The following is a 15,344-nucleotide window of genomic DNA, read 5'->3' as shown; positions in this document are numbered from 1 at the left end:
ATATAAAATATGACTTCTGAATAAATTATAAAATTTTAGAAGTGAATAAAAAATAAAATAATAATGTGATAGAAGTAATTTCCCTTATCTTTTGTTGTTTGTGTTCTCAGGAAAGTAAAATTGAAAACATATGTAAGAATGTATAAAATGGATAAAGAATCTTACCCTGCACAAAGGAAAGTTTGACGGTGAAGAACAATTTTGGAAAAGACGGAAAATAAAGAGTTTCGAATTCAAGACACAATTAAATTATTTCAAAGATTCCGTATGGTGTGTTGTCGGTGAAGGTGAAAATGATGTAGAAGAGAAAGATATTGCATGAAGGATGCATCACTATAAAGTGAGGATGAAATTAATTTAATAACCAAAAAGATATGTTGTTTGGTATACCTCACACTTTACTCTAAAAACTATATGAATTTTTATTGAATCAATTTTAAATAACTTCCAGATTTGAATATGTTTCAATAATTAAAAATATAACAATGACAAAAGTTTTCTTCTAGTTTTACTTCTATTATTTTCAAACTTTTTTTAAAAAAAAAAATATTGCTAACTGTGTAAGATTAAAGCTAAAAATAAGGAAAAATAATAACTAATATAATTAAAGTGAAAAATATTTCAAATTAAAATAATTATAATTTTAAACACATAATTTCATTAAGTAATATATCTTTTATTTAATATAAATAAGGTGATTATATATATTTTTTAATTCTTTCATATAATTTGTTTTCAATGTTGTATTTTTATAAACTAAATTATTTTTTCCTTAGAACTTATAATTTGTTTATTTTTACCTTAACTTTTTTATATTATAACATTTAATAATTATAAAATAAATGTTGAGTATATCATAAACAAAAGTTTTATCTGTAAAGATAAAAATAAGAAAATATGTTTTAACTTTTTGAATTAATAATTATCATACATTAAAATTGTATATAATATAAAAAATACCAGTCTTTTTATCCTTACACGATTAAAAACTAGTGCAAAATATTTGACTTGAATATACTGTAAATCCTTGCAAATACTGTCCAATCTAAAAAAAAGTTATCTTGATGTTTATGTTTAATTAACGTTTTAGTTACATTTTCTTCTTGCCATCTTTCTTGGCTGTTTTGGAGGCTAAACCGACACCAAATTACATTACCAAATTGAGTTGTTCAAACTTAAACGCAATTATCATTAGGATCAGCTTCGCAATGAGTCACAAGTTCTTCTAACCACAATTCGTTCAACAAAAAGAAACTAAAGTGAAATTGTTTCTAACATTGTGTATTAACATCAAACAATACGCCGAGAGAACCAGTTGAGTTCTTAGAATGTTCTTTCTCTCCCATTCCTTAAAATATCAGTACAAAATTAAACATCAGTCATACGATAATTCATTGAATAATTCACAAATCTAGCGTGCTCATTCAAATCTCTCTGGTTCCTGACACATGCCTAATAAATTCATAATAGATCATTACACAGCAAAAATACGACAATCCTGCAGTAAAATATTTATCTATATTTTCCTCTTCTATCTAAAGAAAAGACTGAAAAATATTTTGTTTTAATATTTAGGAAACAACAGTGGTCAATCTTACCTATTGGGACAAATCTTCGTTGTTGTTTGTAAATTAGCATGCAGAAATACATCTTATTGATTGTGACCTTCTTCTGGAGCCTTTGCCTTGCCACGAAGCATCTCGCTGAAATTTCCCATCATTATGCGCTTAAATCTAGTATCTTCTACCGGCGATGGTGAAGCGGCTTTGGGAGACACGGTAGCTTCTGATGATAGCTCTGCGGTTTCTTTCTTTCCGAGTAACCCACCCTCACCAAAGAAGCTGGTGACTGATGATGGAAGGCCAATATGAGCACCCATCACCTTACTAATAGTCTCAAAAGTTCCTCCTGATCTTTCCTTCATAATAATTTCAAGGGCTTCTTTGTGTGCTGGATCCAGTGCATCTGGGTCTTTCAAGAGATTCTGTATAGCAGGCAGGAAGGAATCCCGAATACCGTTTGCAGGAAGATCTACAAGACAAGCAATGAGATGTAAAGAATCAGTAAAACAATTTTTCCACGGAAAATTGAAAGTCGTATGCTAGCTCAAGGGTGTAAAACACTATGTCAACAATAAAAATAGCTAAACAGTGTTTGTGGACAAAAAATTAGTAGAATTTTTAAATGAAACCTGTAGCATCGAGAGCTCGGATTGCCTCACAAAATGCATTGGCTCGCTCCCGCCGACGCATCAAATCACTTGCTGAGTTTGGCGTAGCTGTAAGTTGGGAAATCTTGGACAAAAGATGTATGTCAAGTTAAAGAGAAACAGCAAAAATTCAGAGATCTTGGAGGCCAACAAAATACGAGAAACTAGGTAAATGAGACTATGGTTGACACCAAGCACTTTTTCCAACCATAATTTATTTAGAAACAAGGTTAAGGATATAATCTCTAAGTCTTTCAGTTGTATGTGGAACGGCAACCACCAATGCGCGAATAACAGCAATAGTAGCTTCATGGGAACCATCTTCAAGAAAAGCATCCATTTGAACGCGTATCTTGTCAACAATCTGGAAGATATTTTATTTGATCAGCAATTTGAAACGAGGAGCATGACATCATAATTTAATCAGAAAACAGGGAGAAATATTAGTAATGATTACCATCTCATTTTTGAAGTGTTGAGCCACAGCACCAAATGCATCTATGCTAGCATACTTAACATTTAGATTTTGGTCAGATCCAAGAGTAACTAGGGCAGGCAAAACATGAGTTGAAGCAACCTTTGCATCAATGTATGGCACCTGCGAATGAATACCGCAGTGTAAGTTTTGGCAATTGTATGAGATGCAACCAGGTGTTAAGGAAGCATAAGCTTACAATAACTTTCAATAGCTTAGCAGCATTTATTTTCATGCTCGCATTTGAGCTGACAACCATCTCCCATAATATATTAACTATCATTCCATGGTTTTCTTCATATATGCTGCATTACACAGAATGCTCATTATGAGCGTTGAAAAACAATACAATAAATTTTAAGAATGTTTATGGTTCTAAAATATTACCAAATGAAGCGGATAGCATTAACAATCTCAGGAATGTGCTTGGCTGATGGATTATGCACGGAATTATCTTCAAGTAGCAGCTTCCTCAAATATTTAGCTAATTGTTCATGTTTTCCAGGCGCACCCAAAACCCCAGCCAGTAGAAGGGGAAGGACACACATTGTAGAGAGCCTAGCGGCGACAGCAGATCTTGGTCTCAAACCTGCAAGTGAAAAGTCAAATACATAGTAATTATGTCAAAAAAATCACAAATATATTGAATTATCAAATACCTCTAATTTTTGAATGGATGGAAGTGGGTAAAAATGCTAAATCAGCATCATCTCCAATTGCTATTAAAAATACTGGTAGCATTATGCATGTATTATAGGAATCCCCAAAACTTTCAGAAACAACTATCAGAAACTGCATTCAAAATGAGTAATGTAAGTAAAAGCTCAGATATAATTATAATCAAACTTTGATAAGAAGTCTTACAAAATAATTAATTATAAAACTTCAAAAGAGAGGTAAGTGACCTTTGAAATTCGACTTCTTAAATTATCTTCTTTCTGAGGTAACAGGCACGCTAGTTGTATCAAATTAGGAAAACACTCAACATGCATCCATTCAAAGGCATCCCATTCAACTTGCCCCCTAACAAAAATGGGAACCATTCAGGATCAGTAACAGTTTAGACAGTGCAGTCATACAAAGTTTATCCTCAGCAGTGTATGGAAAAGTGCTAGGCATGTCCTGAAGAATGCATAATAGCATAAAGATTTCAACATGAATCACTCAGATGGTAGGATGTGACTTAAAGACTATAGGTCATTGGCATGAGCCATCCTAGCTAAGCTTACCTAGCATACAATTCAAGCAAAGCAGTAGACAGCACAGCTTGGTTCGTTTCTGGAGTGAATGAAAAGGGGCATGTCTCAATTACTTTCTTGTGCACCAAAGCAAGCAATTCTGTCAGCATTCTCAAAAGAATATCTATATTCCAGCGTTCTCTTTCACCCAAGACACGAAGATTTGACTCAACAGATCCTTCAACCCCAGAAAGAGGTGGGCAACGCTGCAGATTGGGGCAATGATTTCCACTTTAGAAAAATAGTACTAATCAAGAATGAAATGCTTAGAAACAAGGGTGGAATGACATTACAAAGTCAAACAAATACCAGGGCAGAGTTTGTAATATGAGAAAGCAAAACTCTCAAAACATGATCTAATTTGTTTCCCCACTTCAAAACTGCAGGAACCAATTCCGTAAGAGCTGTTTCCACCACCACTCCTGATAGGTCGCACACCAATTGAAACATCATATCCTCCACCTATACAGAAAAAAATACAGACTTGGAGCAACTTTTAATCTTTATTATAATTATTATTCTTTTTGTTTTTAGAAATTAATGTCATATTATGGTAATGGTAAAAGGCTCCATTCCCTAGACCATGTCTTGACAACCTGTTCTAGAGCTTACATTGTAGCCAAGTCTCAAGTCAGAAACCTTCTCCATGATTGCCTCGAAGCAAATATAGTGAGGCTGACCTTGAAATATTTATCTATGTTTGGGAAAAGTGGAAGAAGCATGGCCAGATTACGAGCAGCAGCCTCACGAACTACACTAGCAGAATCTTCTATTAGTTGCTGTACAATGGATAAAATAAGAGAATCTCGAATCTCTGGCCGTACAAAATCTGCAAGCTCTCCACATGATTGAGCAACAAGCAGTCTACGCTCCTCATACGTGTGACTGATCTAAAAATCATAATAATTAAAAAATTGAAAACCTTGCTCCAAATTCAGAATGGCAAAGAGTAGGTTGAAAATAGAGGCTACAATATACTTGTTCCCAACACTGCGGAAGCAATTCTGTTTCTGTTCTCATCTCTCCAACATTTTTTGCAAGGCTGACACATGCCTGAAACAACAACAGTTAAATTCTAAATTGCACTCAATCATTCATTGGAACAAATTAAGAAAAAATCACAACATACATCCATTATTATTCGTCTTTGTTGTTCATCAGGACGCTTTATTAAATTAAACAATGTGTGGGTCAAAGAATCTCGAGTGCTGCTATCTGGGTGACGCTCAATTGCACACATTATTAGGGGAAGGAGCTCCTGCAAACAAAGAAAATTGACGCAGCCAATATTGTACAGTAAATAAGTTAAATAAAGGTATGGAGAAGAAGCAAACCTCTCTATGGTTGATCAAGACATAAGGAACAATTTTTGGCAAAGCATCTGCAAGTATCTGAATGGTTCCTAAACCCTGTTAAAATTCAAATATATATATATATATATAAGAAAAAAAATAATGAAATTACATAATAACTTAGTCAAAGAACTCTTTCGGTAAAAATTTAGTCATCCTGACTCTTCCTCCTTTTTATTTTTTTTGTATAAAGTGGGAGAGGTTTTTTATCTTAATAATTTTCAGAGTCACTATAGAACTGGCAATGGAGACCAGCAACAGTATTGCTACCTAGTTCACCCTTTTTAACATGAACAAGTCCTACGTCCTGACCAAAACTTAACATCATTTATTCAGGCTCACTAATTCAAAAAGGTAAGCAATATGAAACCAATTAATGATGTTTAAGGATTTCCCCAAATCAAGAGTACAATGAACTTACTGTCCTTTCGGATATTGCTTCATCATTCACACTGTCTGGTTTTACAAGTAAGCTGCTATCCACTGCTTGTAGTCCAACATTTTGTTCAGAGACGTTTTTTATATTTTCAACAACACTGTTTGTATCTGCAGGATGAAATAGCTCAGGCAATGTATCCTCACGTTTATCGGCATACTGATTAAGAGTCTGAACAACTGGTGATTGAGCATTTCCGTTGTGCTCAACACCCAAATCCACATCAACCCTGTTAGAGACTTCACCTCGGTCTTCATGAATCTCAACTGCTTTATCATCAGTCATCAAATTTCCATTTTCAGAACCAACAAAATTTTCAGATTCAGGAGCTTTTATGTTTTTTTCCTTCAACAATTCATTTTCCTTCAGCAATTTCTTAATTTCTTCCTTGTACTTCTCCAGAGATTCAGATTGAACATTATCAGTGTCACTGACAACTAGATTATTTCCCAAGTGAGACCCTTCCGTATGCATTTTCAGGGAAGTGATCTCAGCTCTGCAATCATTGAGTTCCTTTCTTTGGTGCTCCAAGGATTGCTTCAAAACGTGCACCTGAAAAGTTAAATTATTATATCAATATCTTTATTTGAAAATATAGATATTGTTTGTAAGCTTCGTTTAAATATAAGAAGGCATTACCTGCTTCTCTTTGTCTTTAAGATCCTTCTGCATTGCATCCAAGGACTTAGTTAACGTTACTATTTGAGCATCGGCCAAATCTTTGTTCTTCGACAAGTTCTCATTTTCTTGATTTAGACTCTTATTTGCATTCAGCAACGTTTCATTTTCTCTAAGTAGGGAAAATTTTTCCTGCATTAGCATCCATGTTTGATTCAGCAGAAACAGTGACTTGCAATGAACATTATAGGATTAATTTGGTAAAAATATTTACCTAAATCTTAAAAGAACAAATAAAAGTCAATTCAAAATAACCAATGCCTCCAAAATATAAAGAGAATAAATTCCACCTACTAAGAGCAGGAATTCTTAAATTAAATTTTATTGCAAATGAAATACTTCCTCTAAAAAACATGTCTTTACAGAACTAGTTCTTTAGAGAAAAGAGACTACAAAAAAGGAGAGAAGATTATCAAGCCTCAGAAGTCATAATTATCAAAACAAATCTGCTAGACATTCCTATGCGGGTGAGGGCTAAAAATGGATTTATTTTAGCAATAACAAACTTGCAGATTGGCAACAGGTGCAAGAAGCATGTTGGTAAAGTTGGTGGCTGTGGGTGATAAGGGAAGAAGGGAGAAATGGGAAAGGGGAAATTTCTTGGCTTGTGTTCCTGCTATTTTTGTTTCCTTTATCAATTGCTACACTTTCATCATATTGGCGTCGTAATCATAATGCTGTTCTGAGGTTTTCTCTATTAATCCATAGTAAACTCAGTTCCAACATCACTGAAAGATCTGTAGATAATGGCAAACAACATTTTCAAATATGTCCGGCCAAAATTTTAAAATCCATGCAGACTGATCAATTCAACTTGAAAATCAATCATCTAGTTAGATGAGAAGTTACACCAACCATGTACCTTTGAAAACCTAACAGCATTTGGGATAGTTGGTCGACACCAGATAACATATAGAATTCATGTATTAAAGAAAACCCTGAGATGTTTGAAACCTCAAGTTTTAAAGTTTGGATTATAGTTTCAAAACTGACAGATCATAAAAATAAGTAGGCGAGTTGTAAACACATGCCCCACTCATACTAATTTTAACCATAAACTAATAATACAAGGCCTATCACTTAAACACCAATCATCAGCAGAAACTAACATAATTGTAGAAGAAGGAAAAGGCACACATAAAACTACAAATTCATGGTACATGATATAAAACCCACAAAACTTAAGATTAAAAAGTCAAGCAGAAAGCATAGCCATAAAATATGTCAGACAATTTCTCAGCATCATTTTTTCTTGATTAAAATCTCAGCACCAGTTAGCATGCAATGACAAACATTCTGATACAATCACAATTAAAAAAATTACCTCAGCAGCCTCTGATGTTGATGAAAGATAGTGATAATAATAATGCCGTAAGGCATCAGGTACAGATGCTGGTGTGTTGTGCCAATTGTCCAAATCCTGATCTGTAACCTACAGCAACAGTTACAGCAGATTAAATTAGTGCTAAAGTTAGGCCTAAGAAATGCCCAGGCAAACAAAATGTGGCATACTGACTTTTCATAAACATGTCCACCAAATATAATTAGAAATTCTCGTTGAGTACCCTATAAAACATCTTCTTTCTTTCTCCTTCTTCCCTCTCTAAATTCAACAAGATCTTTGACATATACCACACACACACACACAATATCAATCCTATATTATTATTCCAAATCTCTCTTCTTCTTTGCCATTAAGTCTTTGAAGGAATATATCATAACACATTATTGTTGGACACATCTTGAAGGAACATAAAAAAAAGAACACAAATCTCCTTTAGCTTCCGTTTTAGTTTCTTGGGGGAAACAGCACAGATAAAGCAGGATATTCAATGAAAAGGAGATAAAATGACAAAAATATTCCATCATAAAACCGAAAGAAAATAAAACAGGACCCATAAATCTCAATGAAATTGCAACCTCATCTAGCTAGTCGCTTCAAGTTACTTATGGGTTTCATTTTATTCCCTTATATAGCATATGGATAAGACTGCTGCCCTCTGATTTTTATACCCGTTGGTTAAGTTTAATAGGAAAAGTTTAGTGTAGAACCATCATTTTAATTCATGATGTGACTGAGACTAATTCCTCATGCCTCATGGTCCATAACAAAGCAACTACCGTTGCTGCCAGTGCCACCACTTTATTTCCCAATTACAAACCAAAAATGTCCAAAACTGAAATCCTACGAAAAGAAAACAAGAAAAAACATATTGGGGGAATCACAAAATCACAGAGGGGGGCAAGATAATGCCAACCTCTTCATAAAATGTCATTGCAGTAAGACGGTATCCAGCTAAAAGCAAATACTCCTTTACAGCACAGTTAAGATCTTGACGTTCTGTTTCTTTTAATGGACCCAAATCGGTGAAGAAAGATTTCTTCTTTTGTTCAATTTTCTGCCCACCATTCACTGAAACATCTCCACTTAATGTAGCAGCTGCTTCAAAAAAGAAAAGCATTGAAGAATAAATTAAGAGAAAATCTCAAGTATTTCGAGCTATACTATATTTTAACAAAAAAGAAGAATTTACAAAAGAGGAGAAATAAAGAAGAGCTGGATGTAGCGTGCAAGATATCTCCTACAAAGCCAAATTGCCTTATAAGACTAAATGTAGTGGGTGTCAACAAACTATAAATGGGTTTGTTTCTGCAAAATATTGATTTTGAGAAGATATTAACAAAAATTAAATTAGAATTGATACTCAGTAATGTAGCAGTATTATTTGCAACAGATTTAAATGTAGGTAACTGCAAGTCACTCAGTCTTGCGATAACTTCATTAGTTCTTCCAAAACTTGCACCAGCCCACTATTCTTTGTTCCACTTGTCATCTACAACCTTTTGAATGCAGACTACCATTTCTTACACAATATGAAAACAAATTTTTAAGTAACTTCATTGAATACTCTCTCCATGCCAAATCGTGTTATTAGTGGAAGATGGTGAGAAGTCAAAAAACTGTCATAAGTAAAGGCAACCAACAGAATCATACATATTTTAATGTAAGGAATGTATGACATTGAAGGCCAGTTCAATAACAAAACTTAAAAATAATCAATATCTTGAAAAGAAAAAAAAAATACCATTTAGTTCATTAAGGTTTTCTGCCTTCTTCTGCAACTCACTCCTGAGTTTTAAGATGTCTTCTTGAGCCAAACGCAATTCATAATCACTGATAGCTAACTTTTCTACTGCTGCTTCTTTCTCTTCCAACAAAGTTTGAGCATCAGCCACTGCATTGCAAGAATGAAAATCAAGAAGACAGTATATCATAGCTCATAAGTAATGGATAGAATATATATGCTTTACGGAGCTCAACTCCCCGTATATTGCACAATAGACAAAACCAAAGTCCATATTAACGAAATCAAAAGTGTATTTCGCATAAAATGAACCGGTACATTCGATATACCAATTTAATCCATACCTAAATGTCACATGTACTCGAGAATGACTTAATTAGTATTCTAATCTCCCACAAAAAAGACCGCAATTATTCTTGACCTCTACTTCTGTTTCCTCAATTCCAAATTAAAACTCTCTTCTAATCAACCACGCATATCATTGTTTTCAGTTTTAAAGATCTATTCTAACTCTCGAAAAATTCCACAAGCACAAAAGACATATCATTCACTAGAATGAGATAATAATCCATCCATACGTGCATACACACATACATATTCCTATAGTTTACCAGCAGCAGAACGAGCCGGCAATCAGAAAACGTAAATTGCAGCAGTGAAGGTGTGTGCCTTACAGAATTCATTTAGAGCAAATTGAAAAGAGCGAAAAACAACCTCGGAGAGAGCTGAGGCGAGAGATGAGATCGGGAGGGAAGAGAGAGGGATCGGAGAAGTACTGTTTGAGGCGAATGGCTTGGTCGTCTCGGCCGTCGTCGAGAAGCTCGTGAAGAAGCTCGAATGCCGTGAGAACGTAATTCTCCTCCAACAGAAAGTTCACCACGCAATTGCACAGCGACGATCTTTCCACGTCCATTTTCTCCTTCTTCCCAATTCCTCAGATCAAAACCCTCTCTCAATCGCTCACTCTCTGATCTGAGGCCATTCAATTGAACACCACACTGTGACTCAGATCGTGTCCTGCTTTCAACTTTCAACACTGTGCTACCGCGCCGAAATCTCACGTGTTTATTTTTCTTTTTATTTTGCTCAACCAGCGTAAGCGTGAACTGATAAAAAAAATTAAAAAAATAAAAATAAATAAATAAAAAATAAATAAATAAATTGATTGATATTTCAAATTCTAACGTTAAAGAAACTTATAATACATACATTATCTGTTTGCTTAACCTTTCTAGATAAAATATTGAATTAATTTCCTAAGAAATAATGATTAACCAAACATATGTTCTGTATATACGAAAATAATAATCTATCATTGTACAGATTAAAAGTTCAGAACCATGACAATTATGGCATTTATTTCTCACAGAATATTTTGTTGGTGTCAATATACTGTAGTTTAAAAAGAAAGACTAGTTTGTCGATCCTAACAAGTGGTCATTCTCTGAACTACGTATAAAGTCATTTACCATTTCTATTGTAGATTTTTGTTTATAAACTTAGTATATAGTATTATTTATATATACTAAGGTTACTAAACTACCATAAATAATTAGATGATACCCAATTTATTCCAATAATACTAAACGTGTTGTGTTGGATGGGACAAGCTACCTTAAAATATTGATCTTGACCAAGTTTGATGGTGTGGCATTTGAAGATGTGGCCAATACTTGGCCAATGATTTATTGTGGCAAGGCTTTTATATACACTTGTTTAGTATACAGAAAGAAACAACTTTAGAAAGTGTGGGTGTGATTGATTGCTACAAGGACATTCCAAAGCTATGACAAAAAGTAAAACTGTTTCGTTTCAGATTGTTGTTTTGTTCACCTTCAATGTTGTTGAATGTCTTCGACGGCTTTCATTTAAATTTTATCTTCATCAAAAATAAACTTAATATATAAATAAGTTGTCCTAAAAAGACATACTTCAAAAGTTTAACTATTCTTAACCAAGTAATTGTAATTGATAAAAAGATGAAAAGTTCGTGGTCCCAGACCTGAAAATGTAACCAGAAAAAATCTATAAAGAAACAAGAAAGCGACCAGAAGCGATGTGTCCAATTCCAATACCAGCCAGTCATCGATACTCCCTCCATCGTCTTGTTACTCACGATCTTTGGTTTGGCCATTTGAGCCCAGAATTCTCAGCCACAACATTTGCCTTACATTTTAGTTTTTCACCAAACCAACCAACAAGCACAGCCTCAGGTATGCTGCACTTTCTTCCTTCGTTATATTTTTCTGTATTGCTGTTTACATGTCACATAGTGACTCCTGGTTTTGGTAACAGGAAGAATTTGTTTTATGTTGGTGTTTCTTAAATTATGAACTGAAAATGAACAGTTATGATCATCTGAATTAAGCATATAGCGTTGGCAAAATTCGCTAATACCTTGGGAATAGCAGATGGATGGTGCAGAGCTTGGTAGCAGTAGTGTTGGATCAGTTAAAGCTGCTGTTAACTTCTATGATGATAAGGTATGTTCAGCTCCAGAGAACAGAAGCTTGAAATTTGTGAATTATTGAGGCATTCTCCGGTTAAATCTTTGTTTATTTTCTTTCATTTTTCATTCACGTGATTCTCAGAGGCCCTCTTCAAGAACAAGGGAACTCCAAAGAGCAAAATGGGATATTGGGAGGTACAAAGAGAGTAAATGGACGGCAGAGTCTGCAAAAGCGCGTGCGGAATCTGAGCTTTCGAATGCGAAAAAGACAGTGAAACATCTTTCTTGTATGATTGAGGAGTCAAGTTTCAATGCAAAAACACAAAGGAGAGATGTAGAAAGGCTAAAGAAGAGGGAGAAGGAACAACATGGGGTTATGGTTGTTGCAAAGAGGAATGAGAATTATGAGTATGAAGAGGTCATGAGAGAGTTGGAATATCTCAAGAAGGAATTGTTCAAGCTTAAGCTTGATGTGGCTTCTATATTGGAAGAAAAATCGCGTGCAGAGAAGGAAATCGAAGCGTCAAACTCGAAGATGCTGTCGTGTTTAACAACTGCAGAAGAACTGAGAAAGGAGATTGAGGAGGCCAATGAGGAACAAGTACTTGCTGAACTGGCAAGGATTGAGGCTTTGAAAGAACTGGCAGATATTGAAGCCCTGAGAGAACAGGAAGCAAAAGAATTTTCTATCAAATTGGAAAGCGCAAGGAAAAAGTTGAAAGATGCCACTGAAGAGATTGATGAGTCAAAGGAGCTTGATATTAAATTGGCTGTAACATTATCAGATGTTGATCTCTTGCTGAATGAGTTGGAGTCAGCTAAAGAAATGGAGAAAAGGGTTCAAGGAGATGGGAGTGTGAAGCACTTGGAAGAAAGTTTCAGGGAAGTGGAGGAATCAGAGGACGCTATAGTGTTACAGACTGTAACAGAAGAATTGGAAGCAGCGAGGAAAGAATTAGCTTTGGTTAAAGAAGAAGGTTTTCAGTTTATGGCCTCTATGGATGTCATCAGAAACGAGCTTAAGCATGTCACTGCTGAAACAGACAGATTAAGGAAGAATGAAGGGAAAGCGGATTCAACAATTCAAGTTCTCAATTCAAAGATATTGAGAGCGAATTCTAAATTAGAAGCTGTGTCTGCTGCAGAAGTAAAGGCCAGATCCATAGTCACGAGTCTGTCTCATACTCTTGAAAAACTCAAGACAGAAACAGAAGAAGCAAGAAAGGAAAATCAGCACATAAGCCAAGAGGTCACAGCCACCAAGGAAGAGATTAAAAAAGTTGAGTTTGAAATAGACATGACTGAGGAAAGATTGCAAGGTGTCATGCAAGAGCTAGAAGTAGCCAAAGCTTCTGAATCTCTAGCCCTAGAGAAGCTCAAAACTCTTGCTGAAACTACCATGAGAGAAAGAGCTTTGACAGCACAGCATAGTTCCTTGATTACCATCTCAAAATTTGAGTACGAGTATCTGAAAAATCATGCAGCTTCAGCAGAAGAAGTTGCTGATAAAAAAGTAGCAGCAGCTGAAGCATGGATTGTAGCTCTGAAGGCCAGTGAGAAGGAAATACTGATGGAAACAAAAATAGCTCAGAGAGAACTGAAAGAAACAAAACTGGAACAAGAGCTGAAGGTTTACACCAAAGAGAGGTTGGTTTCAAGAAGAGTGAGTAATGAGGAGTTTGAGAATTGGTCAAGAAAACGAGAGAAGAGTTCATCCAAGAACTTCCCAAGAGCCATGTCTAGAAAAAGCATCAAACTCAATGGCACTATTACTCCTGCAAGAGGAACAAAGTTTCAGAAGAATCCTTCTCCTGCAGTTCGGCTTATCAGTCCTTTTACCATCAAGAAGAGAAAGAAGGTAATACCAAATTTGACAAAGTTTTTCAGACGCAAGAGAAACAGTAGGAATACATAGTGAATCAAAATAGAAGCAGAGAAGAGTGTTTGTGTCTATTAGTCACCGGCATATGTAATTCACATCACAGTGCTCATTTTCTCAGTGTGTCACTTCTTCTCTTTTCACAGTATCATTCCATATGACTCAAGTGTTTCTCATCATTGTTCTATCCATATCCATATCAAGGATAAAGGATTTTACTACCAAAACACTTTTTTATTTTGAAATTCTACAAAATAACTGATGATTGGTGCATGTTTGATGATATTTGGACTGCTAGTCTCTTTAATCATAAGAATATTAGAGATTATCATTGATGTACAATCAAATTACATGCCTGTGATAGTTGAAACTTCAAATTCACAGACAAATTTGATCAGAAAATAGTTCTAGCAATGAATTTCTTACAAGTACAACTGGGTTATAAAACGTTGAAAGTTATGATTGCAAAGTTTTTTTTTTTTTTTCCATTGGAGATTCTATACTAAACAATGCTACAAAAGTATAAATATACATAAATAAATTGAATTTTATCTTATAAACTAATTTTTACAAAGTTAAATTTAAAACACTTTTTTGAAATTATTACAATGAAATAGTTTTTTTTAATGAATGAATTTAACTTGATTTGGTATCTTAAGTTTATGCATACTTAAAAGACCCACTTGTTATATTGAATAGTGGGATAATATTAAAATCAACTCTTTATTTTTTCTATTTTTTTAGAAGTATTTAATATGAATTTTTGGTTATTCACTTTTTTAATTAGTTTATTCCAATGCTTTAAAATTTAAGTGGCCCACAAGCAATGTGTTTTCTCTGGTCCCCAAAATTTTAATAAAGGCTTTCTATCTATCGTTCAAAAAGTTCGTATTTATTGCTGAGAATAAAGGGTGGGTGAAGAAATTTCACTGAAAAAAGTTAGCTTTACTAAATTTAACAATCTGTTGTTCATCTCTAAATTTATCTAAAATAATAAATTTATTTTTTAGGATAAAGAATATTACATCTAAAAAATCGCGATATCAAACACATAATTAAGTATCGCAGTAAACTTAACTTCTTTATATAATTTTTTTGAATGTAACGAGTAAAATGATATGTCTAAAACCCAAAACTTTCATTAACTTTAAAAATAGAAAATTATAAAAAAATAAATGGATTCAAGATCAATTGTATTCATTACCAAAATTTCAAACACCTTCTCAGTTAATTGTTTGATTTTTAGAATCAATCATTAATAAAATAATAAATACAATTATTTATCTTTTTTTTTTATTTTAAATTCTTATTTGTAAGTTTTAGATTGCATTTTTAATCAACATATATTTAATTACAGCTAAATAATACATAAACATAATTAATTTATAATCCTAGTTACGTAGTGGTTGATATGTCAGTAAATACTTATCTAATAATAATGACTCCATCTTCAAAAATTAATTATGGTTACAAAAAAGTTAACTACACAGTTAAATATTGATCAAACGGTCGAAAAATTAATAAAAAATTATTCTTTTTCTT

The 15,344-nt window shown here is 33.9% G+C and overlaps 2 protein-coding genes across 6 annotated transcripts; one reads left to right on the top strand and one right to left on the bottom strand.

Moving 5' to 3' along the window:
- Positions 1-1,255: 1,255 nt before the first annotated feature.
- LOC106759215 (lisH domain and HEAT repeat-containing protein KIAA1468 homolog) lies at positions 1,256-10,546 on the bottom strand. Its single transcript, XM_014642275.2, has 20 exons — positions 10,189-10,546; positions 9,475-9,624; positions 8,647-8,831; positions 7,713-7,820; positions 6,350-6,520; positions 5,696-6,262; positions 5,257-5,331; positions 5,052-5,180; positions 4,901-4,975; positions 4,603-4,812; positions 4,232-4,384; positions 3,914-4,128; positions 3,590-3,707; positions 3,344-3,476; positions 3,072-3,273; positions 2,884-2,989; positions 2,667-2,807; positions 2,450-2,573; positions 2,192-2,308; positions 1,256-2,031 (listed from the first exon to the last, which is right to left on the bottom strand). Exons 1-20 carry the CDS (start codon positions 10,385-10,387, stop codon positions 1,652-1,654), a joined length of 3,558 nt encoding a protein of 1,185 aa, XP_014497761.1. The 5' UTR covers positions 10,388-10,546; the 3' UTR covers positions 1,256-1,651.
- An 800-nt stretch (positions 10,547-11,346) lies between these two features.
- LOC106758093 (protein PLASTID MOVEMENT IMPAIRED 2) lies at positions 11,347-14,085 on the top strand. 5 transcript variants are annotated; one of them, XM_022780107.1, is made up of 3 exons: positions 11,347-11,687; positions 11,883-11,957; positions 12,066-14,085. In XM_022780107.1, the coding sequence occupies exons 2-3, from the start codon at positions 11,886-11,888 to the stop codon at positions 13,836-13,838; spliced, it is 1,845 nt and encodes a 614-aa protein (XP_022635828.1). In that variant the 5' UTR covers positions 11,347-11,687; positions 11,883-11,885; the 3' UTR covers positions 13,839-14,085. The 5 variants fall into 5 exon arrangements, with proteins under 5 accessions (XP_022635828.1, XP_022635827.1, XP_014496494.1 ...); XM_022780106.1 differs by having other exon boundaries at positions 11,843-11,957; XM_014641008.2 differs by having other exon boundaries at positions 11,823-11,957.
- Positions 14,086-15,344: the final 1,259 nt, after the last annotated feature.

The sequence above is a fragment of the Vigna radiata genome, chromosome 4 (assembly GCF_000741045.1).
Source record: "Vigna radiata var. radiata cultivar VC1973A chromosome 4, Vradiata_ver6, whole genome shotgun sequence".
Taxonomy (NCBI): domain Eukaryota; kingdom Viridiplantae; phylum Streptophyta; class Magnoliopsida; order Fabales; family Fabaceae; genus Vigna; species Vigna radiata.
Note: the sequence above shows the minus strand (reverse complement) of the source record. Positions and strands in the feature narration are given on the sequence as shown.

Excerpts from the sequence above, each read along its gene's own strand:
- LOC106758093 (XM_022780107.1), top strand. The coding sequence starts at position 11,886 with ATGGATGGTGCAGAGCTTGGTAGCAGTAGTGTTGGATCAGTTAAAGCT. Across the intron at positions 11,958-12,065 it reads TTAACTTCTATGATGATAAG|AGGCCCTCTTCAAGAACAAG; the intron begins GTATGTTCAGCT and ends CGTGATTCTCAG.
- LOC106759215 (XM_014642275.2), bottom strand. The coding sequence starts at position 10,387 with ATGGACGTGGAAAGATCGTCGCTGTGCAATTGCGTGGTGAACTTTCTG. Across the intron at positions 6,521-7,712 it reads CAACATCAGAGGCTGCTGAG|GAAAAATTTTCCCTACTTAG; the intron begins GTAATTTTTTTA and ends ATGCTAATGCAG. Across the intron at positions 2,808-2,883 it reads CTAAGCTATTGAAAGTTATT|GTGCCATACATTGATGCAAA; the intron begins GTAAGCTTATGC and ends ATTCATTCGCAG.